This window comes from Varroa destructor, unplaced genomic scaffold (genome assembly GCF_002443255.2).
Source record: "Varroa destructor unplaced genomic scaffold, Vdes_3.0 BEIS01000001.1, whole genome shotgun sequence".
NCBI lineage: Eukaryota > Metazoa > Arthropoda > Arachnida > Mesostigmata > Varroidae > Varroa > Varroa destructor.
In genome coordinates, this window is record NW_019211454.1 from 41,696,571 (window position 1) to 41,724,363 (window position 27,793).

A 27,793-nucleotide genomic window follows, 5' to 3' on the forward strand; every position below is an offset into this window, starting at 1 on the left:
CTTCGTTATTCCTGTTACAGAGTTAATAGGTACGACTAATTTTTTTTTAATATGTTTGATTTTAGTTATTCTTATTTGTAAATCATGTAAATGCGCAGCTACCATCATATAGTCCTATCGTAATAGAAACACATAAACGGTCCGTATTAGGTCAAAAAATTAATGTAATTCTCTTTTATGTGATTTGACTAGAGGAATGAACAATTATACGGTAGTTAATCCGATTGTTAAACGTATATCCTTTAATTATAGCTCTCTAATTGTTATTAACTGGCATGAATAGACGCTGTCGAGTAGAAAAACAAGATAGGGTTGATTAGTGTTACGCCTCGAACAGTCGGATCCTCCATTAATATTATATAGCCGTATGATCACCATACAGGTGTCTGCAGTACCTGTGTGAATGTTGCCATATTTTCGTTTATATATATACATATACCTACATGCGTCTACGATCTTTTTTCTTTCAGTCCCGCGCTACCCTCCATAAGCTGATTCTACTATATCATATGATGAAATAAGAGACCCCCACATGTTCGTCGCCCTCTGCAACCTCTTTCGCTCTTACCGTTATTACGACATACGTATGCTCCCTGTTATCCGAACCACAGGGATTTATTTTACTTCTTACAAAAAGTATCCATATACCTCTTCCAAGGCCAAACAACAGCTGACAAGCGAGCCTATACAGCTGCAGCAATCTAATCACGACGCTGCCTCTGCTCTATAGCCCCTCTGCGGGGCCCGTCGACCACCGTTTAGGCTTGCGTGTTGCATATGACTGTATGCTTGTATATATCCTATGCTTGACGCATCGACCAAACTAGTGGAGTATCTACTTGGCCCTGTCCTGCTTTACTGCTAGTGTTACATAGACTATACTGCTACTTTGGTGCTGTGGGATGTGCTGCTGCTGTTGCCGCGATCGCTGTGGCCTCTCAGGGGGCCGCTGTGAAAGTGATGTCGGCGGTACCTAGTCAATGCATTAGCGACGGATGCTGTTCTGCAAGAAGCGACATATTGCTGCTGATTAAGCATTGTAAATATTATGAGTCGGGAGCCAGTACGTCAGCAAGCGTCTTTCGATTGGCTATTTGGTTAGCCCGTCCACGCATTCGCATCCATTGATTCATTCGGTAATTCGCTGACATTTTCGTATCTTAGTTGCCGGAGAGAGCGCTCGCAGCTGGTATTGACCCAAAATCAAGCGACCGTTTCTGCGACCACGGACTAGTCAATCGACAAAGATCTGGTGCGAAGATGGGATATGAAAGGCGCAGGACATGCAAGTGGTAAAGGTAAAGGCCACTAGCGTTGCTAGTATTTCTGTAGCCATTGTAGTATATGATGCAGCGACACTCAGCTGTACTGCCAGCAGCAGTTTACGCTACCGCCGAAAAAAATATTATCATTGCTAAAAGGCATTTTGGTTTGTCAAGAAGGTCCTTTCTTATGCCATAGAATAAATTTGTTTAATGGCGTCGGCTTATTTGGACAGAGCTGCCTTCTGGCTCCCCTACTGGGTCTCTTGAAGTGGCCAAAGTAAGAGAGGCAAAACGGAAATGCTGCAGTCCTAGCATCATCCCAACTACCTGGATTGTCAGATATCGACGCGACCATTTACTCTACCCATATACTCTAACAGTAGGCTTTTGCTCACAGATGCTGTCAGCGACTAGTGAAAGTGGGTCCATTGCAACGTTTAGCGAGTGACAGGGACGTCTTTGATATATATACGTATAGTGGAGTGGCATACCTTGTCTTATGTTGTGATCTACTAGAAATTCTAAAGCAATGCGACGACTTCGACACAACCGACCAAAATTGGTTTTAGCTAGCCAGATACCATACGCGTATGTGTGTTTATTTTGGCGTAATATAAATATCTACACGCCTTTAAATGACAGTTTCACGCAACTAACTAACAATTCAACCAAGTGAAGTATAGAAAATGCATATTTAACTGAATAGTTATTCCATGTTGCACGTATATTTATATCATTTATTACTGCATAGTCTAAAGCGTGAGTGCACCTTAGACTGTGCAATACTGGAACCTTCTTTTTTTTAAACCAGCTTTAATACAAACCGGTGTATTAAAGCATAGCCAAAGGCACCACTAAAGCTCAATGTTTGAGCGCGGTCAACGCCGCATAGCCGTCGCCGTCAGTTCCACTCACTATGAGCTGATTTAAAGAAACAAATGCTTTTAAAAATAGCTTCCTAAGTCCAGCTTCATCTTTAATGGCTGAAACAGAAGTTCTAAGGCTTTCGTAAGTGATCTTCTAAAAATGGCTATTGCAAAAACTAACTTCCCTTAACAATACACCTAAATCAAAATATTGACAGACAAACATATTACACTACATAAACGCTCGCGCACATGAATATTAAAACAAGCTTTGTCGAATTAAATGTCAGACTCCCTAGGCACAGATCGGGGCACAAAGTACGCTGAGTCGTTTAGGAGAAAAACAACGGATAGGAGCGGTAGGAAACGAAACCGAAGCCGGATTAAATTCACCCATTTCTAATGTTTCGACTTCTTGAGAAAACTTATTTCTACCGATCTTTCTTGAAGTAGCAAGTAAAGCCCGAGAACTGTATTTAAACTTGATTTCTGAGATAAAATACCAGCTTTCCTATTCCATGAACAGATCGTACTACTTCAACCGTGTCCATTTGCATAGGCTGTTCTGTATGCATCTGCGACAAATCGAGGATTTGCGCTGGTCATTTAGCCGATAATTTAAATTACCTTATGCTTCATATATGCACGTAGGCGTATGAACAATCAAAGCAGAATACCAATCATCAAACCAAAGTTTGTCAGGAACAATCCATTGTGGATGGAAAAATTCACTCTATATTTCAAGAATAGAGGAAGTCACAAGTGTCTCTAAATTTACAAAGGAGTTTGTTGTACTTGTGGATGCCCAGGAAGGAAACTGTAGGAAGAATATCATCAGGAAACCGTGTGGCATAAAATTTTTTAGCATTGTCCAATAGTGTAATTCGTGAGTGGACGTTATTTAAGCCTATACCGATGAATTAAATAAATGACATTATGTGTATTTTAGTTCTAAAAGTGTTCATTGAAAATTTGCAACAATATATTGAGAATATCCGGAGATATTCTTGCAATGCCACATAGCATCACTCAAGCTGGGCACTTTGTATTAAAATATGACAATATATATATATAAACTAGGCGTCTAAACCCACTAATCAACTTCGAATTTTCGCGCGCTTAGCTCCCGCAAAATCATCTTACTGGCTAAACCTTACTATAATACAAGTTCACGTGTCCAAGGTTGAACTTAGCATTTGGTGCAGACATATGCACTTGGTCTGTGCGCAACTCTAGGAGTTTTTGAATCAAAAGTTGAGCGGCATTCAGACGAATCCGATAAAGTAGTACACCTCACAACCTCGTCCTCGTCGCCCTACTCGAAAAAATCGGCATCAGGCAGTGGTCGGAAGTTGATTATCCCGTGCGAACGGAGCTCAATTAAGCTTAAAAAGCGCCACACTTACTGTATCACCGGAGCGCTAGATGCAAAACATTTGCCCGAGAGTGTTGTTGTTTACAAGATTCTAAATGAACATATTCAGAATGTGTTGGGTTTTTTTTTTAACTTGGCTTAATTTTAACTTAAGTTGTTATTTGCATATAATTAATTTGAACTACGAAGGAACGAATACAAAATGCACAACTTTCTTCCTACTGCAGATGTGAAAATAATTAGCGTTCTGGCCAGTACACTGCTAATGATGGTGGGCTATTCATTGACAAACTTCTGTTGTCGGTGTTATGGCGCATTCGTTCTCAATTGCAACTTTGAAATTTTCCAGTGTCATCGCCATTTTGGTGTAGACTGGTCTGGAGAACAGGCAGGGTATTCTGTGGGATCTATTCGTTCAACCCATCCGTTTGGCAGATGATAATGCGCAGGTGCTTCGTCTTGCCCCTAATAAAATACTGTCGAAAAAGAGCGTGAAAAATTGACGCATTTTTCTATTTGTATATATATATATATATATATACATGTCCATATGTATATAATTAGTGTGAATCTCATAGACCGTATCTTCAACAAGCATTCCCCGTATGGTTAAAAAAAGCCGCCGTATTGTCGATAATCGTGGCTAAGCATTTGTGGTAGTGATACAAAGAGTGTTGAAGACTATAGCAAATTTAATTGTAAGGGTAAGTGCATTGACTATCTGGGCCTTCGTTTGGCATACACCAGGGCGATTTAGGCTGCTGTGATGCTCTCGTAAAAGGTTAGATACTGTATACCTACGCTATGCAACTAACGAGACCATAGACGGGCGAATCTCTTAACTGGATTGTATGTGTACTTGATTAAAAAAGGCACATGCAAAGGAAGTCAAGAGGATACCTTTTAATATCTGCACTTAAATCTATTTGGATTTGCAGATTTTATACGAGCTCATAATAATTCTCAGTAGAAATCTCCAAATTTGGCTAACGTGGTACCACTTAGTAGTTGACTTAGTAAATTTTCGCTTTTCATTAATGAGAGTAATTAAAAACCCAAATTATACGATTGTAGTACCATTTGCTCTTACGCTGGTGTGTCTATGGAACCCCGCTGATAGTCAAAACGAAGTCTGCGCCTCTGTGTCACGCGATTCAGAATACGCATAATTAACGAGCTGTTACCCTACCGATGTTACAACTTCAATTATCAGCTTCACAGCCAATGAAATATATGTTTTGTCAACAAGTTTAAACTTACCTGTTATTAGACCTCATATGCGGACCAAACAATGGCTAACTGTCACAGTTTAACTAAAGAATTATATTGCCGTATACACAGCGCAATTGCGGCCATAGATCGATAAAAAGCAACCATAGCGTAATTAAACTGTTCATTTTTACATATTCTTTAAAACATCACTAAAAAATTACCTCTACTTATAATACATGTACTTAATACGAAGAGAGTTTGAGGAGCGAACGTAATGCGATCACAATAATAGTAATTGTAACTGCTATTCGTATTGTCAAACAAACTTTTTTACAAACTATTGTCAAACAAACTTAGTGACGAATAACGACTGCAGGAACGCGCTAGGACGCGACGTTGCAGGCAAAGTATAAAACTGGATCCGCAACAGAACCAAAATTACCAACTTTAAATGATTACTTGAAAAGCATATAGCTTGATATGTGCCCGGTTTTATTATGTTAGCTGCTGAATATCATTAAATACAGGACTCCAGATATGATTTACGTCAGGTATTTCTATATTTTGTATTCTTGAGAGGCCCGCATACTCTGGCGTAATACCTATATGTCAAGCAGTTATTTACATGAAAGATTCTCTTTTGGAAGAGCTGTTGTTCGATACGATCGATCAGTAGTCCGTGTCTAGTGGTACTTAAAAGTTTAAAATAAATTTAGCAGGCTTTCACACGCAGTGAGTTGTTTTGGGATCGGGAAGCACGGCGCTCTTATAAGTGCATTGGGTCGTTGGGGACTTAGCGACTAGAAATATTCATAACCCTTGAAGAAGAAAAAATCTCTGCTGTTGCATTACCACTATAACTACGAACGGATATACCTATAAGATAGGAAGGAAACTTTTCTAGTTTCTGCATTTTTTTTACTAACGTCGCGCTATTCTTTTCTAACGCCACTGTTGCTTGTCTACCACATCCCTATAGACCAAAACTGTCATTGAAGGACTGCAGTTGTAGCAGTGACAAATGTCCGAATGGCAGATACGGCGAATAGACAGGCCGATTAGAGACGGCGCATACACAGACGTGATCCCAAATATCTGCTTTACTTTAGATGCACCTTACAAACAAGCCTCGTCGGCTGAAACTCTGATACTTAAACTTCGCAGATGTATAGATATATATATATGTATGTTGTGGCTTTTCCGGTTAAAGCACCCGCTATCGCCAATTTGATGTCTACTCGGCCGTTCAATACGTTTGCTGGAAGGTTCTGCGAATTTTACATTGCCCGTCTCTAACAATATGGCCCATAAGAAGGTTTCATGCGGGTACAATGTTGTTATCTTCTTTTCTCGCAGGGATGGTCAGTTATATAAGTCTGATTCACCCATTGACAATAGAACCAGCCGGAGCTCAGCGCTAAGGACGGCAGCAATGTTTTCTCGTTTCCTGTCAAAATGAGCAGTGTACGCTATGTGAAAGGGTCTTGAGAAAATTACAAGTAGATACTAAAATGAATTATTCACTGAACAACCGAATAGATTTTGTGTTATAGAAAAAAAAGAGTTCGTGATTTAAGGAAAAAGTAATACTTTGTTAATGTTAATATTTATTAATGTTATCGTATAATAACCTTCGTTGGGTAATTTTTTTCCGTGACCATATATGTTTCACTGGCAGTTAGTCGTCTTGCATAAACGCGATACTTCTTTTTCTAACGTTATTTAGCAAATTATTTTATACGGGTCAGTTATTTCTACTATTATTATTAGCAGTCGGTTATATAACAGTTTCGAATCGCATTATACGCTTAACTAAACGCGGCTTCAAGATATTATTGTTACCTTGGTTCATGTATTTGGCAATAACATATAATAAATAACAATAAACACCAAGATCGTGCAGAACACGAACGATCAAAGGAAACTGTCGACTTTAAATTTCTGCTTTCAGATACTTTCAAAGCTTACATGGCCACGCGTCTGCCAGTGAACATTCGTGAACGAATAGATGGATGAACGACAAAAGTACCTTAATTTCACTAATGATCTATCGAAATGAAATGTCAATAGCGATAATGTGCCTGGAGCCACTCTGACACCTGTTGGGTGTGTTTAAACAAATTTGCCGAGCTAGGACCTTCGCAGGCTCAGAGCTGATGGACATGTGCATAAAGGTTAGAGAATGTCGATGGAACACTGGATACATCAATATGTCCTATATCAAGTGGTAATCTAGTAAGTCATCAACGTTCTGTCAAGACAAATTTGAAAAAGCAGTGAGATTTAAGCAACTTAGTTTTATTGTTCAGAAAAAAGGTTAGTTCCCGGAAGCTGCTTCGTCGCAACAGTCTGAAAAGACAGACGAGGCGTTCGATGCTTGAAGATGCGCAAACGCTAACGCAGGCAAATTACGCACAATGCTACTACACCTTTTTTCTGCGATTTTCTGTTGAGGCCGAAGGGCCTATCGAAAACTACAGGAAACCAGTATTTAATGACACTTGCTGCTCCCCAGACACATCATAATGACCAACAACATCGAACATTAGGCTCCTGCACACTTATTTGTTATGAAGGACAAGTTGTATATAATATCTAGTATAATCGGCATCACAAGCAATTGGAAAGCACCATTGATCTGTCCGGTGAGTCTTAGAATCTACAGCAAGATAGGTCCTGAGAGCCTGACAAAACTATATGTATAGCAACGATCGTACGTCTAGATAACAGATGCGTAAAAATCATAGTAACTAATTTCAAGAGAGTATTGCAGGTAGCAGTATTCAGGTTAGGTTCATCTAGTTGAGTAAGCATCTGTAATAAACACCAACCTTTAAGTGATTTGCATTGGTTATGAGCTTTTCTTGCTATAAAATATACGCAATGGGGTTGATTGGGGGCGATTTTTTGTAATACATGATATAGCTGTGCTAGCTTTGGACTATCGCATAGGTTATTTCGTCCGCTATACCTTTCTATTTATTCACGGCTTACTGACAAGAAATTATGCACCATTGTTTTTAACGGAATGAGCGGATAACCAAATTTATGTGTGGTCCAACCGTTCAGCCTGCAGTCTCATTCTCTGCACAGGTAAACTCCATTTCCCCTATGGGTAACAGACTTAAGGCGGAGAGAAATTGTGCCTTTTCTTGATTTGTGTCACCATAAGTACCATTTGCGTACAACTATAATCGTCGCAGCCATTAGTAACATAAAGTTCCTATACGTTAGATGCATAGCGTTATCTGTTTCAGTTTAACTAGCAGTTGACGAGTAGAGTTAGGGAGTCTGAAAGCACAAGTGGGTCACTGGATCGATGGTGTGCATGTTTCCGCAATTCTGCTCGTCTAGCCGTAGCCAGTATGTATTTGTCAAGTAATTAGTTTCATATAACACATGTGTGCCAATTTTTGGGTTTCCGTTATATTTTTCAACATTTTAATACAATAGACTATGCATAACTATTCTGTTGTCTATGCTGTTGGTAATATCGGCTCGTGAAGAAATTTCCTTTCGTGACCATTTCCATAAGCCAGTATTCGAAACCTGTGCTTTGTAGATATCTGCCGTAGCTGTCAGTCACAGTATATGTATAGGTGCAAGTAAGAAGCAAAGATACGTCCAGTAACTAATATTAAATTCGTATGTAGAATTTCTAGATGTACGTTTGAACATGTTGTTGCTATAGGGAAACAGTCTTACTTATCGGCATAGCGATCTGTGGACAAGTCTGCCCTCGTTCATGTTTATATTTAGATTAAACTATTGATGCCATGTGGGAATGTTTAATTTGTTTGTCTCTAGATTTATTTGCAGACCTTATACGGCATTGACCGTCTACTCAGACATGTGGCCTAAATTTGATGAGGGAGTGCGAAGTCTCAGAGTTGCACTGAAAGATAATAATACATATTCTACAGAATCACCTTCATTTATATGAAGGGATACGTAAAGCACAATAGTGAGGAAGGATCGTATTCCATGTGATGTATCTGCTGAGATCCGAATTACCATTGGCTCACATATATACATACAAGTTCTATGATAGAGTGAAGTACAACTCTATGATAGGGTGTGAAAAGAATAGCTATGTTTACATGTCATGTTGTCATGCAAAACGAAAGAATATGCAATTGCCACGAGGGGAGTTCGTAATTGCTTATTTTGTGTGTTAATTAAAAGCAAATAGGTTACTCCAGCTATCTTTTCTTTACTCGTTTGCTCCTAATCAGTCATTTTTGGTAGGCAAGGTATTACTGTTACGTCATTGGGAACTCAAGACGCAGCGGAGGTTTTGTGCCTCGTTTGCTTTTTCACAATAACGTAGTATACCCGTTTAGGTTCAATGGCCAGTGGATGATATTTACTTTCTGCTATTAATGATTTCAGGCAACGTTCTGGTGTGCTGGGCGATCTGTGCGGATCGGCGTCTCCGCAAATTGGGAAATTTATTCATTGTTTCATTGGCAGTTGCAGATCTGCTCGTGTCCGGAATCGTGATGACGTTTGCACTTGCAAATGACCTTATGGGTTATTGGGCTTTCGGACCGCAATTTTGTGACGCATGGATCGCCATGGATGTTATGTGCTCCACTGCGTCGATACTTAACCTTTGCGCCATTAGCCTTGATCGATTCATACACATTAAGGATCCTTTGCGCTATTGTAGGTAAGCTAAGTGCGACCGATGATCATGAAAACATGATCAAGTCCATCGATGTAATGAAAGATAGTTACCTTATGTAAGTACGTCGGACAGAGATATGTGAAACTTGTCTGAAAATCTGAAATGATAAATGCTAAGGTAAGTGAGAGTCAAGAAATGTATTCGAAGCTATGGTGTATAATCTCGCTATGTTTTAACTGGGAGCCATATGGATGAGACTCCTTATTTGTTGAATTTTTTTTCTTATTTATCAATCAATTTTACTAATACATTTACTAAGAAGGCGATACTGCGACACGGTCTGTTGCTATCGGCAAACTCCTGATATTAGCATTAAGCGAAATGAAGCAGTACCGTAGAGTTGATATCTTTGGTAACATCTACGGTGTTGTAAGTCAGAACATCGATCGGTAAAGCGAGGCCAGGTAGAGTTTGAGCGAGTGGTATGTATCTGTCATTTCAATAGCATACATATAAAATGGTAAATTAAGACGTACACAAAATATATTCATATTTTTGGGCGCACAGAGCCTTTCTTTCACGCACCGATACTTGAAAAATGGGATGAGTTCTTTAATTAGCTATCACGAGCGGCACCAGGTAATGTGTCTGTAAAATTATAATTAGTTCTAAAATATTTAGATTGAGGAGAATGACATGATACGTACTACACACTATGCCGCTAGCCGTTGTCCGTCCTTTACTCTACCAATTAAACTTCGCTAATGGCCCTACTTGTCAGAAACAGAACGTTCCGCTAGCAGATTACAGGTCGGACGCAGTCGTGGACTTCTATTCATACAACGTATACGGTACGAGACGGTATCTGGATTTCGGAAAATGTCGCCATTTGAATATCACGAGAACCAGGGCTACACATTACTGTAGTTTACCCCTGCAAGCAAGCTATGGCGCACTGAACGGCGAAGTAATAGATGATGGACGAGGAGAGTAATGAGAAGATGATTAACGGCTAGTTGACAGTTTCCGTCTAGACACAGCCGTGGCGGTCTCGTGACGTTTCCGCGGTTTCTTTTCCTGTTATTTGTTTTCTACAAAGGCCGACCACAGTTAGCAGAAGGAGTCGTGGACGTGCACACCTATTTCTGCGTTCAGGTCACAGCAACAATGGCCTCTGCGAGGGTCGGACGTCGCGACCCGTACAATGGGTTGTTGTACGTGCCTTTGTTGAGAAGGCGATGACGGTGTGAGCGTTTTTATTTAGCTAATACTGACACTGCTGGTGCCTTTGCCATTTTTACTGGCAGCTTTTGTTGCTCTTTGTGCTTGCATTTGTTTGTACGTGCAACGTTAGTAGTATGCCTACTCAAGCCTCCGACCATAAAGCACGCTGGCTTAACACCGTTCTTCCTGTTTGTACGTAATAGCTCCGTGGTGGTTTTCCACTCGTCGCTTCGCTCATCGTTGCGGCGTATATCATCCACCTCGACTTTCGTACGCTCATAACGGACTGCGCTCTCATTTGTATATACAGACAACAACAGACCTCCTCGCCGGCTTTTTTCCAAGCCACTATACGTTAGACAATAGGAGGCCAAGCGCATACATGAACATGAAGCTGCATGAGGATGATAAGACGACGCTGTACGAAAGGCGACTTGGACTTTTGGTTTCTATGGCCATCTGTGTTGTTCATCTGTCATCGGATTCCAGTTCGCCCGTGCCGCTCTTTCGCTGACGCTGTCATGTTCATGAGTCTTTGTCACTGTTACACCGTCCCCTAAGACTAATGAAACAACTCAAACTAATCGCGCTAACGTCCAGCCATACTGCGGAGCGACGACAACGTGCATACATTCTAACAGCAATAAACAGGTTCACGGGTTTGCGGAAGTAAAGGCGCTAAGTGCTCGGTATGCGCAAATCTTCTCGAGCGAGAGGCCAATTGGCTGTAGTTCGTTGTGGCACGCATTGTGCCTAGCAGATTTGTCATTACCTTCAACTTCGAAATTCAAATTTCAGTTGTGTTAATAGAAGTGTTGACAAAGGCGGCTGCGAAAGTTCGTCGATATATGTTATTTGCTTTACGATTCAATAGTGCTTTGTCAGTAAGATGCCTCTTGTCTCAATGTGACTCTATGCGATGCTTTCTAATGGCAGTTCGATTAAAGATGTATGCGAATGACCGTTGTTGCTCGAAAGGAAGTTTATCGTAAGGTTGCTTGGTTTCCAGACATAATACACAGTCCTGGCACATTGGAATTTGTTCCGTTTCTGGGGAGTGGCTTGCGTCTGACTCGTGACGGCGCAGCTACCGCGTCACTTCCACGTCCACTCGCAGTTGGCGTCGCTGGAGTTCATGAGAGGACACCTATTAAACGGCGAAACTCCGTACAAAAGTTAGCGTCATGCTTCATGCCACACTCATTCAAAGCGCCACAGTGGGACATAGGATAGATGTACAAAGTTGTTAAAGAAACAATTTTTTTACGAAGCTCGCGCCATATATGAACAGCTTCTAGTAAACTAATAATAATAGTTGTTTGTGCTAAGACTTAGATGAGGCGAACGTTCATTCAAGATCTACCTGGAATTCAAAGGGTGCCTAGAACGCTAACAAGCTAGACGAAAACCTCTAAAAAATATACACGTTCTAGTGAAGAATTAACACTGGAAGACACAAACATAGATACCTATAAATGGCCCGGAATGTTCAAAAATACTTGCTAGCGGTTTCTTTCACTAAAAAGTTTACAGCATATGAACGGATTGATCTCGCTCGATACGTTAATGCCGAGAAGATTTATTTTATTAGAATAGTACGAACTGTATTGTAAGAGCAGTGATATAAATTAAGTCTAGAAGCTGGACAGGTGGTATTTTGTTGTTTTGATTTAAACATCGGACAGCTGTATTGCTGGACATACTTTTCGGCTTACCCATACTACGAATTGTACTTTATGTCAGAATATCACCTACTAAACGGGTCGACATGATTACGGTTATAAACGGGCTCTCCCAAGAATCAGTATAGACGAAAGGGCGACAAATGAGTGAACCCTTACCCAACGAGGCAGTTTTCCCGTCTTCTCCTGACGGTGATCAAAGTGCCTACAGTGGAAATCTCTCCGTCTGGCCAGAAAATAAATTAAAGGACTGGAACCTTTTCTTTACACATAACCAACATTTCTATCCTTTTAGACAAAAACTTAGCTTCGACGATGCACTAGTTGTGTCCTACGTTCTTACAGGTGTAGGGACAGCTTCTCGTTTCATATGAAATAGCGTCGTAACAAACGCTGTAAAGCAAAATTTGGCTACGCGCATTGAATTGAGAGCATAGCCTAAACTGAGAATATCCGCTGTATGTAGAATATTGTCGACATCACATAGTTACTCTACATGCTAATTGGAAAAGCAAGTAAATCCATTAATAGTAGCTGACGAGATGCCTAAATGCAGTTGTTATATATATATAGATACACGGGGGTGCGTTCACGCCCATATATAAGCAATACATATCAAGTTCATTGTTCTTATGCAACGTCGACAGTATTAACTCAGCCCTTATTTCTCTACTTGTTAGGCTCATTGTTCGTTCGCTTATTGCAGGTGGATGAGTAAACGCGTCGTCCTAGCCGTGATAGCAGCTATGTGGATGCTGTCCGCTATGGTATCATTTGTGCCCATCTCACTTGGATGGCATCGCAGCTTCCAGTCGGAGTCCATTGATGAAATGATCGTTGTCCATACGGAGGGACGCGTAGAGATCGGCTCCGCTCCCCCGGAGGCTCTTGTCCTAGAGAGCAACGGCACGTTAAATTGGACTGAGTTGACGTTCGTCACAACGAGTTCTATGGTTAGTGGTACAAGTACAGGCAGTGAGGTGGTGACAGACCTACAGCGCGATCTCCATCAGCCCAAGTGTGAGATGGATTTGACAAAAGAGTACGCCGTCTCATCGTCATTGATTTCATTCTGCATACCGTGCATGGTTATGATTGCATTGTATTGCCGACTATACTTCTACGCTCGAAAGCATGTCAAAAGTATCCGGGCGCTCAATAAGCCGCTCAACGGCGGGGCTGTCCAGCACCAGGCGCACGATCACAAGGCCGCCGTCACATTGGGCATTATTGTCGGCGTGTTCCTATTCTGCTGGGTGCCCTTCTTTGCAGTGAATATTGCCGCACCATTCTGCAAGACCTGCATACCTGAAATCGTCTTTAAGGTACTCACCTGGCTTGGCTACTTCAATTCTGCCCTTAACCCCATCATCTACAGCATCTTCAACACAGAATTTCGCGACGCCTTCCGAAAGATTATCACCACGCATTTTCTGGTGTTTTCCTCATGTTCTCAGCGTGACTCGATCAGAAGTCGTCACGCACAACACCAACAGCAAAATAATAACTCGTGCAACTACGTGCCCGCCAATTGCAACCTCTTATTGCCGATTCACCCTAACCAGAATAATCAGGAACCACGGATCCTCGTCAAGTCACCGATGGTCGAGTCATGCCAGGTGTAGGCGATCTAGGCGGTGATTTATCCGGAACCAATACCGGTGAATCTATCTACATTATAAAATACATACAAACACACACATATATATACACATACATAGTGCATACATGACACGTACACAGCAAATGGAAAAGAGATGATGTAAGATGGCAAATGACCGTCCGTAAAGTATGTGCAAATTGTATCGCACTGTATTGTAGACTATAGTGTCTTCTTTTTGCCAACAGACTGCAATAGAACTTGGTCCCGCTACAGACAAATACCTTGGCATGCTGCTGCCACTGTTGTTGATACGTCCCATTTGGCTAAGCAAACCAAGTCTTTCTAGGACCTATCAGATCGTGCACTGTTACGAGATCATGCACTAAAACCACTAGAAATAGTCACTTAACTATTGCGCGTTTACTGATGTTCGCGGAGCCCGACACCACCCCGATGCTCTATTTATACCACGGAATTGCATTTGTTGTTTTAGATTCAAGGGACAAATATACGACCGCTACAAAAGCCGGTTCCATAAATAAATAATGGTAAACAGTCGTAATGCATTAACGAAACTGTCAACCAGCGTCAACTCACTTTTTTTTTATAAAACAAAAAGAACATGTTAGAATTTATCATCAGTCAAAAACGCCTTAAACCAAATTATCGATCGTTAGGTGTATTTGATACCCTCCACTTGACAAGCTGATTGAAACATGTTTGTGATGGGAAGCAATTGATTGTGGCACTCAAACCAGCGGCAAATGCATTCATAACAATATAAGTGTGGCATAACAGAATTTAGAAACTTCCGACAATAAGTAAGTACATCGTATATTCTAGAGGGAAAAAAGCTGAACAGTTAGATCAATAACAAATCACACGAATGATTCACTTAAGCAGACAGGAATCGTTCTACCGGTATATATATATATACATTGTAATATAGATCAATTGTAGGCTTCGATAATAGACGGAAACCATAAAGACAATAAAAAAGACGACAAGAAATAGGGAAGATAACATTAGGGCGGCAATATAATCATATACAATAATATTTATAGAAGACATATACAAATAGTTACTGTTTATATATTATATTGTTAATAATATGAGCATTATTGGTGTACTGTGAACATAAATAACAACAATGTTTGTTAGGAGCACATGACGAAACGTTTACTTGTCTGTTTGTTACTTGTATATTTGAAATGCTCCAACTCACACGGGCTTACCCATAGTCAGGTCGCGGTGCCTTCTATCTTTATCTGCATTCCCGTAAAAATAATATTCCTCATGAGCCTGTTATTAATCTACCCACAAGCTTACCACTTTCCATCGCCCGTCTTAGTCTTTGCTGTCATCACCGATTTACCCCCTGGCTCTTCTTCAATAGCACAGAGCTTGTCTATCGTCGGAAACACGCCGCCTAAACGAATTTGCTTTTCGCAACGATTATGACGATGACCACTCGGCCAACAGTTGACCGATCGTTTCGAGCCCGCGTACGGATACTCCGGGTCGATGTGTTTATAAGAAAATTGCAAGCGAGATGCAGTTAAATGATGATGGGTAAATGCGTAGCAGCCTGTATATAGTGTACAAATTGTGGATTATTACTAGCACCATCCTGAAAATGTTAATGATGATGTATAAGAGGATGACACTAATCTTACCCAATAAATGTCGAGAGAAATTCGTTTGCTATTCTGTCGCCTGGGCTTGTTTTATAACCGCACGTCGAAATGAAGCGGGCTGCCCCATATGACAACAAACTGCATTCTGTGCATAAGGCAAATTTGACGTACGAATCGAATGGCCTAGGCCTGCTATTGGGCGAATTGATTTTGCTGTAGCGACGGCAGGCCTTCCATAGTTAACTGATACCACAAAAAGAAATTCTCATTTGAAAGCAGAGCACCAGCTGTTAAATTTGCAAAAAATACGAGAAGAGGAGCGACAAATCAAGCATAAAATGGAGAAGAGCCTCAAGGAGAGAAGACTCCCTCGTAGGTTCAATCATGTCCAAACCAAAACTCTCCTTATCATAATACGGTTCAAACTATGACGAGGCAGAACGACTTTCTTTGCCGTGGCTGGAGCGAAGTACGGTTTCGCAGGTTTGCCAGCTGTCCAATGGCAATAGTAATACGGTATCTATGTCAAACGCAAAAGCTAACGTCTCGTCTTCAGAAGCTTAGCCGACCTCAGTCCGTAAGCTCGTACTTAGAATTTTCAAGCACGTTTTATGCAATGCATGTTTACTTAGAGAATGAGCGCCTAAAACGAGCGGTGATGTGTGCAATAGGCATTGGTAGAAGGTTATTATCTACGGAGTTATTCGAAGCTTTTTCCAGGTCGCCTTTCGAATACCTGCATGGGTGCGTTGTAGGTCAGGCAGACAAAACAGTTAATCCCGAGAGTATTCGTATTTTTTATTGCCTAAATATAGAAAATATTGTTTCTAGCCTGTTACTCTACGTTCCTTTAGCTGGCCGACAACAGCAAATGCATTATCAGTCAATTGTTGAAAGTCCAGAAATGCTTACTTATAGACATTGTGAGTTGAGGATTGTTAGATTAGATCGTAATAGCGTATGCCTACCCGTGTAAAATAAAAAAAATGTCCACTCGTGTAAGGAGTAAGAAAGTTTTCCAGTCGGCCTAGCAATGCCTTACTTCTACGTTAGTAAATTTACTCGCATTGATATGCGCCACTCTAACAGGAATTTCTGTATTTCTTCAACGTCGAAGCGTCGTCTTGCTTCCTAGGGTCGATGATTAACCTTTACTGTTCCAGTAAGAGTTTATCGGAACAATGACGGTCATCCTAAAATAAAGCGATATTAAAAAAAAACCGAGAGGAAGTCGCTAAAGAAGATACTATACAGATTATTGTAGAAAACATAACATGTACGTACATCGATACAAGTATTTAAAACACTAGACAGCGTCTTTTCTTCTAAATGGCGCCGACCCGTAGCAAGATTTAGGGGTGAATGAACGGGAAAAAAGTTCCTGTTCTGAAGAATGTTAGCCAAATGACGATAGAGGTACAACAATTCAAACCGAAAGTGATAAAATGTCCACGGCGTGCAAAGCAAGCTGAAAAATTTCTGGCAGCCCCAGTAACTTTGGGCAAACTTCTTTAGCATCATGAATGAACGCATTTCGCATCGCACATTGCATGTAAATATTAGAGAGAGCCCATAAACGTTTGAAAATGAGAGAAGATCGACAAGTATCCAAATAATGGAGCAGAGAAACGCGAATGGAGAGGTGGTGATTCTATGCCTATATCTATGTGTAAAAATTACATGATGATGGTAACGGTGATGATAAATAGGCAAAGTGTGAAGCAATTGTAACCTTGCGCAAAAGCGAGCACAGTCAAATGGAAGAATAGAGAAAAAGCGGAAGTGTGTGCAAATGTATGCGTACGTGCGTGTATGCATGTGTGTAGCATGAACGAAGTACGAAAGGACGACAGCGTCGAAAGACCACAGTAAAAAGAGTTGACAAGAGTAGTTAGCACATCATGTACAGGTATACAGAACTGGATATGCTCGCAACAACGAGCACTTGTCGTAGAAGCAACTGCAGATGCACCGTAAAATGAAAAAAAAAGATACAATACAATAATAAAGAACAGAACATGAATCGATTCTAAAAAAATTAGCGATAAAGATAGCATTCCATCATGCATACAGAGCGTCCCAGGCCAAATAGATAGTGTACATGCACGCTATCAACAATAACAACTCATTCTATTCTATTTGTCATGCAATCAGAGCGGAACAAAAGACAAAACAAAGATTCAAGCTAGCGAAAACAAACAGAAAAAGTATGATAGGCAAAAAAAATCACCTGTGATCATAATGATGCTGATGACGAGCTTAACGATGAAAATTAATAATAATGGACTGTGTGTACTTTCGTTGCTTTGTTCATCCGATCGAACTACAATGGCGATGATGATGATAGCGACAATAATAAATGTCTGTTGTATCTTAGCCGACCAGTGTTGTCATTGCGGTGGTGGATGAAGATGGTACACAAGCAGACCAAGTTTAGGGCGCAAAATTTCAAAATTGTTATTAATAATGTAGATACGCTAAGACATTGACAATGGCAGACATGAGATATGGAAAGCTGATAGGACCGTTTAGGAAAGCGTTTGTACTAGTAGGTAAATCGATAAATACGCGAGTACGATATATGTATATTTCTGTATAGAGATGAGAAGCAGGCGGTATCGACCGTTCGGAGATGTCCGCCGGTTGTTTTGTCCTATCCGCTGTCGCTCAGGCTCGAACGAATAATCATTACATTATCATCCGAACCGCATGATGGAATAAAAAAAACATATACGTTGCTACACGTGGCATTACGAAATATATATGTTTGCGCCACATGCATATCATGTTTGGTGGAATTGCGGCGCCATTTGCCACTTTAAATCTAATGAAGAACACTAAGTATGCTTGATTCGTGAAGACAGTGTCCATGGGGATATGTTGTTATTGATACGTACACGTGCCTGTAGAAGCCCATATCAATGTACATGCATAAGGACTTAACACCAGTCAAGTCCTTCTGACTACAGGACTGTGCGGTCTGCTAGACGAACGCGGACAAAACACAGGCGTCACGTTCGCATTCCTATAGTTGCTATGTGTGCTTGGACTACACATCTGACGACTAGCTGCATGACAGGCGACGGCGACGGCGACTGAGATTGAGACTGCATATACCTAGGTAGCACCAGCACCAACATTGCTCGTATCCCGACGCGTACGCTCGTGCTGATGCTAGCTCTAGCAATACGTTCGATTAATATCATCGATTATCTTGAAATGAAATGTATTAATGATAGAACTTATTTATGAGTAAGCCATTGAAGCGCTTGTGTAGTTGAGTCTTCACGTTTACTAGGTATAATCGTTGAGAGACCAGACTTGACAGTAAAGGTGATATCGTCTAGTTTACATACTTTCGTAGAATGGATCTGCGATGGTTGATTCAGCCTACTCAATATCCTCAAAACATGGTAATCTATCAACAAGCAAATATATGCAAGGGGATCCTTGCAAGAACATGTTTAATGACTAAGCGATTTAGTCGCTCGCTTTACGCGGCCTCGTTTCCTGGCCGATGTTTTAACAACGACCAAAAATACATAATTAGATTTTTTCTATAGAGGAATTTTCTACCTTAGCTACGATCTGTCGACAGATTGATCGGTGATACGCCCATGACGCTGTATCAACCCACACTATGGTTAGTCAACGGCAGCGATCTGTGTATAACCTATAGGCGTCGGACCGAGTTTTGGCACAGCCTAGTCATGAGGTACCAATCCTATCAGCGACTTCAGATGCAATTTCGATTTTTTTTAGATAAAATTGCATATTTTTAGATAATATTATACCATCCAAAACATACTCGAGCATTTGAGGTACTGAAACTTATAATAACGTTCGTTATTAATAAACAACAGTGCTCAGCACGAAATTTGGAGCGTCCTGAAACGACTCGTTTGGCCTAAGCTGACCTCTATAATAATGGATCAAACTGCATTTCCTATTATAACTTCTGTATGTCGGAAGTATATTTACATATCAAGATGTTTGCATCGATGAAATTGGGTCTCCCAGTGTTACATAAGGCTAACATAAGATCCTCTATATAGTCCGAGGGTAATGGAACCTGGACATTTGTCGCCCTTGAACATAGATTTGTTGCTGCCAGCTAGCTGTCAAGTGTTAGACTGAACAAATTCGTTTCGTTTAACAAACAAAAAACTGGGACTGACACAGGCAAAACGTGTCTCTATTGATAGGTTTGGCGATTATGGGCTCCGAACTTGTACGATAGAGCGCCAACTTGAAAAACCGAACTTTCGAAAGTGGTACTTCGTTAGCTAAGGATTGAAATCAACATCGTGATTTTATCAGTGGACAGCGACCTCAGCTTTGCAAAAAACGCGAAGATTTTATAGGAAAAACGCAAATGGAGTAAGTTACAGTCGGGAGAAACTCAAAAATAGACGTTCGGTAAAAAACTGAGCTAAACTTTACGTTAGAAATTCAAAGGTGCTTTCGAAGCATTTACATCATATATAAGTATACTTGGAAGTATCTGTTGGAAAAAACAAACACGATTGCTTTTAATGTCGTAATGTGATATTTTTCCTGGTGATTTGTTATTTCTTGTCGTGGACCAAACGCATTAAGTGAAAATGACCTTTGCCTATAATCTTTTTGAAATGTTACCGGGGACGAAAAGCTTTCTATATGCAGGTCGTACAAACCATTTTTTCTCAGTCTATTGATTTCAGCTGATCGATGAAAGCGGGACGACTAAAACTGCCAAACATCCAACGTCGATGCGACCCACAATTCACGATTGTTTCACCCATAACTGGGCTCAAATGTCAAAGCGAGTCGCACAAGACGGCCGACGTATGGCTACTCTTTGCGGTTAAAATGTTTAAATTGTTACGGGTGTTCATAAATACAGTGCCGAAATCACTCAATAGCACAATCTATCCAGAGTACTAATAATAGCGACTGGTCGCTTTACGTTAGTGACAAAATCGTATTGTGTATGTGTACGTATTTCAATCAGGTTCGAAAGGGGTAAATTGCCTGGGTTTTGAGAAGCGTTGACTAAAAGTCAACTAACAAAGCTAAGAGACTAGAACCGTTTGAAGCGTGCACTGTGGGGCAGCCAATTCTAAGGACATCCAATTTTTCAACGTCGACGTGCGTCCCAAATAGAGAGTGAAGCTTAGCTTTGTGGAAACTTTAAACAAGTTGATCCAATCGTGATCAGGTTATATCTACGTACTTGGCAATGGCCGAGCGGCAAGCGCACAATTTCGATGGTTGATTGAAGGTTCCCGTTCCGCCAATACAAATGCCTTCCTTCAAGGCCATGAAATTTGAAAAAGAAAGCAATGTAGAATGCTTTACGAAATAAGATCGTTTTTTAATACAGGTATGAAAAAGTTTCAAAGAAATTCAATTATCAGCAAAAAGTAACGCCTTATATACGCAGCAAAATTTCGTGTCGTAGATTCAGACTGGGACTAATTAAACGGATTCGTGTTATCAAACCATAGTCAGCATAAAGCACAACAACGTAATTTTCCTTCAAGCTAAACTTATGTTTATACTGAAATCTGCAACAAGCACGTTATATAGATATAAACATATGTATAATATGTTTGTAACGCAGATACCATATTCAAATTTCTGCGTCACTACACTTAGAAGAAATGGAACGTGCAAAAAAAAAATCGACCACCTGATCCATAGCTGTAGCTGGAGAGTTGCAGTTTGCAACATAGGGATATGCGTATCACGTCCATGGTCCACAATAACAGTCATTCAAGTGTCTGTGTGCAGCATAGAGATTAGAGACTATAAATAAATAAGTGAACTTATTGTGTTCTTAGGGGCATTCGGCTTCTTAGAAAAGTCAATGCACATTCTATTCAATACCTGCAATATTAAATCTTCGTATTCCAGACCTGTTCCGAAGAAACCTGCAATGCATCTTTTTTTAAACTTCGTTTAACAAAAATGTTATATCCTTAAAAAAATTACGCTGGTAATTGTGTTACTGTTTGCCTACTTTTATATAGCGCTTAAGGGTGCTCCCTTTTCTGTGAGCTTATTGTAATTCCGGGGCGCAGGTCATGGAATTTCATATTGACGGTTCAGATTTTTAGTGAGATCGAAATCTGCCGAAACAGCTCGAAGTATTTGAATTGCGTATAACGAGGACCGTTTAATTAAGGCTGGAAAAAGTTTGCCAAGTTCGAAGATGGAATTCTAGATCTAGAAAGTGTACTCCACCTGGTTGGTGGGCGAGATTGACAAGGACCCCGGATGACAAGTAACTTGTGATTTGGCTGAGAAGATAGGCTGCAAAAACTAGACCATTGTGCACCTTGAAGGTATGCCATTTTAACCCAAGGTAAGAATTGGGGGTACCATGGACTAGGTGAACGATGCTTCTCATTGCCATTCAACGTCTTGCCCGGCTCTGAGCACCACGCAGTCACAATGACAGGTTTCTATATAGAATCGTCGCCGTTATGAAACAGTACTGTCTCCAAGACGACGTAAAGTAGGGGAGGAAATAGGTAGGAGAGATACATTTAAAGCCAAACGTAAGCTGGATCTCCATCCCAAAGAATCATGACTTATTCTCTATGGGCCTAAAACGGTTTTATATGGGAAATTCTCGAAAACAATAAGGCAGTCTATAGGGACCTAAATATTCTCTAATTGCATAGGGTGAACGAGTTTATCTAATAACAGAAATTTAACAAACATCACAAAATTATCCTTTGGTACGACAATGCCGGGCCGCAGATGGCAAAGACTGTGAAAGCTATTCACGAGGGTCTTTACACTCTCCATATTCCCTAGACCTTGATTCAAAAAGCTGCTACTTTTGAAAAAAGAAACAAAGAAATGAAAAAGACCAAACTACACTTTTGACAGTGAAGGGCCTCCTGAAGCCTGGCTGGACGAGTTCTTCAGTAGCGAACGTAATAATTTTTAGCGAAAAGAAAGCAATAAATGAGTCGAGAGGTACGAGAAAGCCGTGTTTTAAGAAAGAAATACGTTTGTAAAAAGAAATGGAATCTTGGTCGCGCCTATGTAAACTCGCACACATCGTAGGATCATTTTACATGTAAGAGAAATAACCTCAACTGGTTACGGTTTTTCAAGAATACTAAACCGTCAACTAAAAGTAGTCGTGAAAGTATGCCAGGTACGCTCTAATAAGGAACCTGATACGGTATTTCATAAGACGTCAGCCAGCTAACAAAAGCAGCTATCGTACAAATTCACGGCTATTTGTTAGTTAGCAGATATACTGGATTTATCTGCCGCACACCCGATATGGGCAGATTGCTTGCACTTGCAATATCCTTTCATTTCGATTTGCTTGTCGGTTTGCTAGAATGTTCCCTGTGCCCAACGCCCACTCATTCGCCTTGCCTTATTTCATAAACATTCTCTCCAAGAAGAAGAAACCCATCTCTTTAGCATAAACCTGTGAGAAGGTACTCGTACTTTCAGACAAAAGCTTGGCTTCCAAGTCTACAGTTTTTCTGGACGACACCGTTCGATTCCAAAATATGAGTTTTCTGAAAGGCACAATGAATTCTATCCAAGAAATATTCGTATATTATGCGTCACCTGACGATGGAGCGCCTAGTTAAGCCGGTAATAGCATAGTCTACTGGAGAAGATTTTTAAGTGGACTGTGTAATAAACCCGATATCTGATTTTGAGCTAAAACTCTTGCTTACGTAAAGCTTATGGAAATATCACAGTGTCTGCGTCTTGTATATCTGCATTTATATAAAACTGTGTAGTAGGTAGAGAATCACGAGGCGAAATTATCCTATGTTTCTATAATTAACCATTAATAGCTTGACTACTAGGCTCTACTAGAATAAAACAGGACCGGTTTCCTTTTCTAAGTCCTAGAAGACCCTGTTTACCTTAAGGTATCATTGACAAATATGAAATGTATCATTTGTAGTATGTACAGCGCAGAATACGTTATCATCGAGTGCTACCTTTTGCCAGACAGCGAACATCGCAGAACAATTCACTGTTTTCGCATCACTGACCTCGTCTATTTCTACTTAATTATACGTTATCTTAACGTCTGTTACATACAGGTTGTAGAAGTTAAGTGCTTCGAAAGCGCACAGAATTATTACCTTTTTCTATTTAGAACATAGGAGAATTAGATATGGTCTATTCGTATAAATTAATATAATATAACCTATATGAATGCAACCGTCGAGACGACATCCTCCAGCCATCCAAGTCGACCTTCGCCAGGCGGCTGTGCTTTTCATTCTAAAGCTAGAAAACAATTGGACGCGATTTAGTGGTACATAACCAACAATGGATCCCCGTTAATTTTGTGTTACGTTTGTTTTTAACATGTCACCTGCTTCATCAAAATATGTGTGACATTTAACTTCTTGGCATTATCCGGGAAGCCCTTGCAATATACAAGAAACAGGATGTCCTAATTTTATAGAAAAACTGAAATACTTAAATGGTAAAAATGCGTATATATATATATATATATATATATATTATTGTTTAATAAGGACATCGTAATTTTGCATGGATAACTTGTCACATTGGCTTTGAAAGAATTTTCGCCTTCGCCAGCAATGTACCGTTCAGACAAAGCGGTGTTGTCGTTGTATGCACTTATATATCCCTATAGACCAGCATTTACCAGCATTTAAGAGTCATGCATTCTGTAATTATACAGGTCTCAGCTCGGAAAGTTGGCGTTAAAGAACGGTACGCGCACTGTTACTATCCCTAAGCTCTTCTAATACGCAATGCAATTCCTAGATGTGCTAGTACCTGAGCCATTCAAACGTCGACTTTGGAACCGCAGTTAACGAATCATAATCTTTGCCTAAATTCACAGGAAGTTATTGAAAAGATCTTACACTAAATCACCGCCTGCTATACGAACAAAAAGTATTTTCCCTTTATATAATATGTAAATAATAATATAAATAACTGAGCGAGATCATTAATGGCCCATACTTCTAATCCATTTGAAACCCAGGACATAGATGTCCTTCATTTATATTCTCTTGAAAATTAATGGCTTATGGTGATGCTATGTATAGTAATGAAGGAGGCCATTTCAGACCATCTTCATAAGGATCATTTAAAAAATTAATAGGATAGTGGTGCATCACTATATATATAGTATTGTTTTTTCCATACATAATAAAGTAATGAAGAGATTTGTACCGTTGCAACGCTCAGCTGTGCTTGTGTAAAAAATGTCGAGCGTATAAAGACAAAATCAGACCATCAGGGGGTCTGACCTACAACGATCGAACATTCTTACATCACGGCGAGCATAGCACGTGTTTATATAATTTTGAGATGATGATACTTCATTATGAATCTCATGACTATATGTTTCACCTTGTGTTCAGCAAAGTGTAGTAAATGTGCAAATCAAAAAAATTCAACATGTAAAAGCTCTGAGAAACGAGACCTTTGTTGTTGCAATCAATTTTGACCATGTTCTTCTTGAAATCTATCTCTGTACCCATTAACACCTACGTAGTAATACGGCATAACCACACGCAATTTGCTCGAGTTTTTATGTACTCAAGCACACGGCGTATTTCAACTTCACTTCCGACTAAATCACTACTCATGTATTTTAATTGCAAATATGACCTTAGAGGTATTTATCACGGCAATCATTGTTAAGAACTTATTGGGACAACATTTATATTACATGACGGTTAAAGGGTAAAGAAACCGAGCTCTAAAATAGTGTTTACCGGTATCTGCCGGATCCAAGGACAATTTTCTTTTAGAAAAATAGAGAACAATATTTACATACCAAATTCACTTCGTATGTATATCTGTTTGTTTGTTTGAAATGAGCCTAAAGTTTCTATTAGTAAAAATAGGCTCTGAAAGCCCAAGCCGAATTTGAGCTGTTACACATAGGCAAATCGCAGCCTCACTTTTCCTTTTGCCCCTCCTACTGGTTCTGTCTGCATGCGTAATGCAAACAATATATTTTGAGCTCTAAACTGCGCTATCATTATTATTTCCATGTCGCCCTCTAGTTAAAAAGAATAGAGGGGACTGGTACGAGTTCGAATAGATAAAAATTAAATATGTTGACGCAGATATGGGTACCATTATTAGCGCTGTTCTACTGTAAATCTTGATGGCTTGATATTAGAAATGGTGGATGTCGGAATGTGGCTTCTAGGCGCCTTACTTAGATAATTAGACTTATAATGTAATACTTGTGACTAGGTAGGACTATTTGCCACAAGGACCGCCTTCTACAGAATGTGGTGACATAAAAGATATATAAAGAAGGATTTAGAAAAAAAAAAGCTAACATTTTCTGCTATATTCTAAATAAAGAGACAATCAAGTGCCTATTTCACACGCCTTTATCTGTATTTCTGTACGCCGCAATTGTTTTAGTATCGATGTCCATCTGAGTATTCGAAAGAGGGCCTGAAGTCGTTGTCTAGTTAACCGCGTAATCGATTGGAACGAATGTACCCTATTTGTTCTGTCCTCTTCTAGACGCGTCATGTTCCGTGTCGTTGTTTCATTCGTTATGGAGTATCTGTCGTAGCTCCGGTGGACGCTGCAAACCACTGACTCATTTCCACTGGTCCTTTTGCTTCGGTACCTATCGTCGACGGTCCTATCATAACTCTACATAATCAGCCTTTCACAGCCTTGGTCACAAGTTTGCGTTGGTGCACCTTCTCAATCTATTCTATTCGACCATATGGATCGTTTAACACGTGCTACCTTTCTGATGACCAAGTAGCGACGCTCAGCAAATACTAGAGGCATCGTTTACTAACTAGATGAAACCCTTCTACGGAATGGCAAGAGTACTTCTATACACGATGACCATCTGATATTAACTTTAATAAAAATAGGTTACTTGAAACATTAGCCCGCGACCACTAGCGGATCTTCAGTAACAGCTTGAACTATCCTTGTATCGACTATCTTCCTGATCGACTGTGTCATCCATCACTGACGGGAACACTGGCCTCGTCAACTATTCTAACTAAGCTTTCTGTTTTCGTTATATGCACAAATGGTGTTTTGCTTTTTCAATACATTAATTTGTATTAGGTATTTATCTCTTAAATGTCCCCCCGAGATTTTCTCTAAGGTCGGTAGCACAATCAAACTATCCGCTTATATAGGTACTCTCGTTGGCTTACTATACCATTAGTTGGTAACCTCTTTTGGTTTCCATGCCACAGCCCAGCAAGGCTTGATAAACCAACGCGTTATCTCATAGCAATGCACGCAAACAATAAATATTTCTAGACACTGCTCTTGGTGGACATGGTGGAAATTTATTTCGGCATTATTTGCACCCCTTGTCATCCACTCTATTCTACAATTTGAAAATGCAGACGATGGTAAAAATCCCATACAGGACAATTACGACTCTGCTTTTTCCGGAGCCAATTTTTTTTACTTAATGATCGTTTTACGTAGTTAGTTATTTACGATCATTAGTGCCCGATTACATTGATTAAATTTGCCCAACGGGCTTTGTCCCACGCCCTGTTGAAATTTTTCGGAGCTTTGACGCGTGCTACTACTGGATGTTGATCGTTCCAACTTCGACCGCTTACTCGGGCCGTATTTAGCTAACCACGATCTTTATAGAGTCTCAGTGCAAGAGCTTCTCTACAAAGAAAGGCAGCTATACAATGACTCGCGTTAGCAAACTACGCTTACGTACGTAAATGAAGCTTTGACAGAAGATGCAGATAAATCTGACTTGGCTAAAGCTAAATTGCACAATAATATAGTTTTTCTTTTGTTGTCATCTATTCATAGTTATTTCTAATCAATTGTATTACGAAACTTGAGTACATTTCACGTACGTCCGTAGTTAACCTACACGATGGACAAAAGTGACAAAGGATGATTTTATTTAACTTACTTTAACATTAAAGTAGAAGCCAAAAATCAGCTTGTGCAACAAAGCGCATGCAGGCCGTAAAAGCAACTTACTTTTGATCTTCTCATAAACACAATTAGATATTTCTGAAACAATTCATGAAAAAAGTAAAACACATTTTGGCTATTGGATCAGCACCTGAGGAAACGAACTTCGACGATTTAGGACCTATACTACATATACTTTTTTCTATCAATCTTTATACAATTTCAATTAATTTAATCACCAACAACAATTGTGACGGGTGTGTGTGTCGTTCACAATTGCTCTCTACACAGAACTCGTACAAAAATCATTCAAAAATTGTTTGTTACGTTATGTATACTTAGTTTGAGAAGAAAACACAACATTAGCTCTTTATATATATATA

At 40.0% G+C, this 27,793-nt stretch overlaps 1 protein-coding gene and 1 long non-coding RNA gene across 33 annotated transcripts in view; one reads left to right on the plus strand and one right to left on the minus strand.

Moving 5' to 3' along the window:
• LOC111243531 (dopamine receptor 1-like) overlaps positions 1-17,870 on the plus strand; it is a 190,513-nt gene extending 172,643 nt beyond the window's left edge. For 29 of the 32 annotated variants that reach the window (XM_086977351.1, XM_086977353.1, XM_086977350.1 and 26 more), the window contains 2 exons: positions 9,111-9,390; positions 12,961-17,870. In XM_086977351.1, coding sequence (XP_086833477.1) covers positions 9,111-9,390; positions 12,961-13,879 — 1,199 coding nt within the window. In that variant the 3' untranslated portion in view covers positions 13,880-17,870. Of the gene's footprint in view, positions 1-470; positions 1,299-9,097; positions 9,391-11,581; positions 11,748-12,960 lie in introns of those variants that run through there. The other 3 variants (XM_086977369.1, XM_086977367.1, XM_086977368.1) reach the window with 3 other exon arrangements.
• LOC147758651 (uncharacterized) lies at positions 12,110-17,860 on the minus strand. Its single transcript, XR_015319099.1, has 2 exons — positions 17,725-17,860; positions 12,110-13,147 (listed from the first exon to the last, which is right to left on the minus strand). It is a non-coding gene; the product is annotated as an uncharacterized LOC147758651 (long non-coding RNA).
• Positions 17,871-27,793: the final 9,923 nt, after the last annotated feature.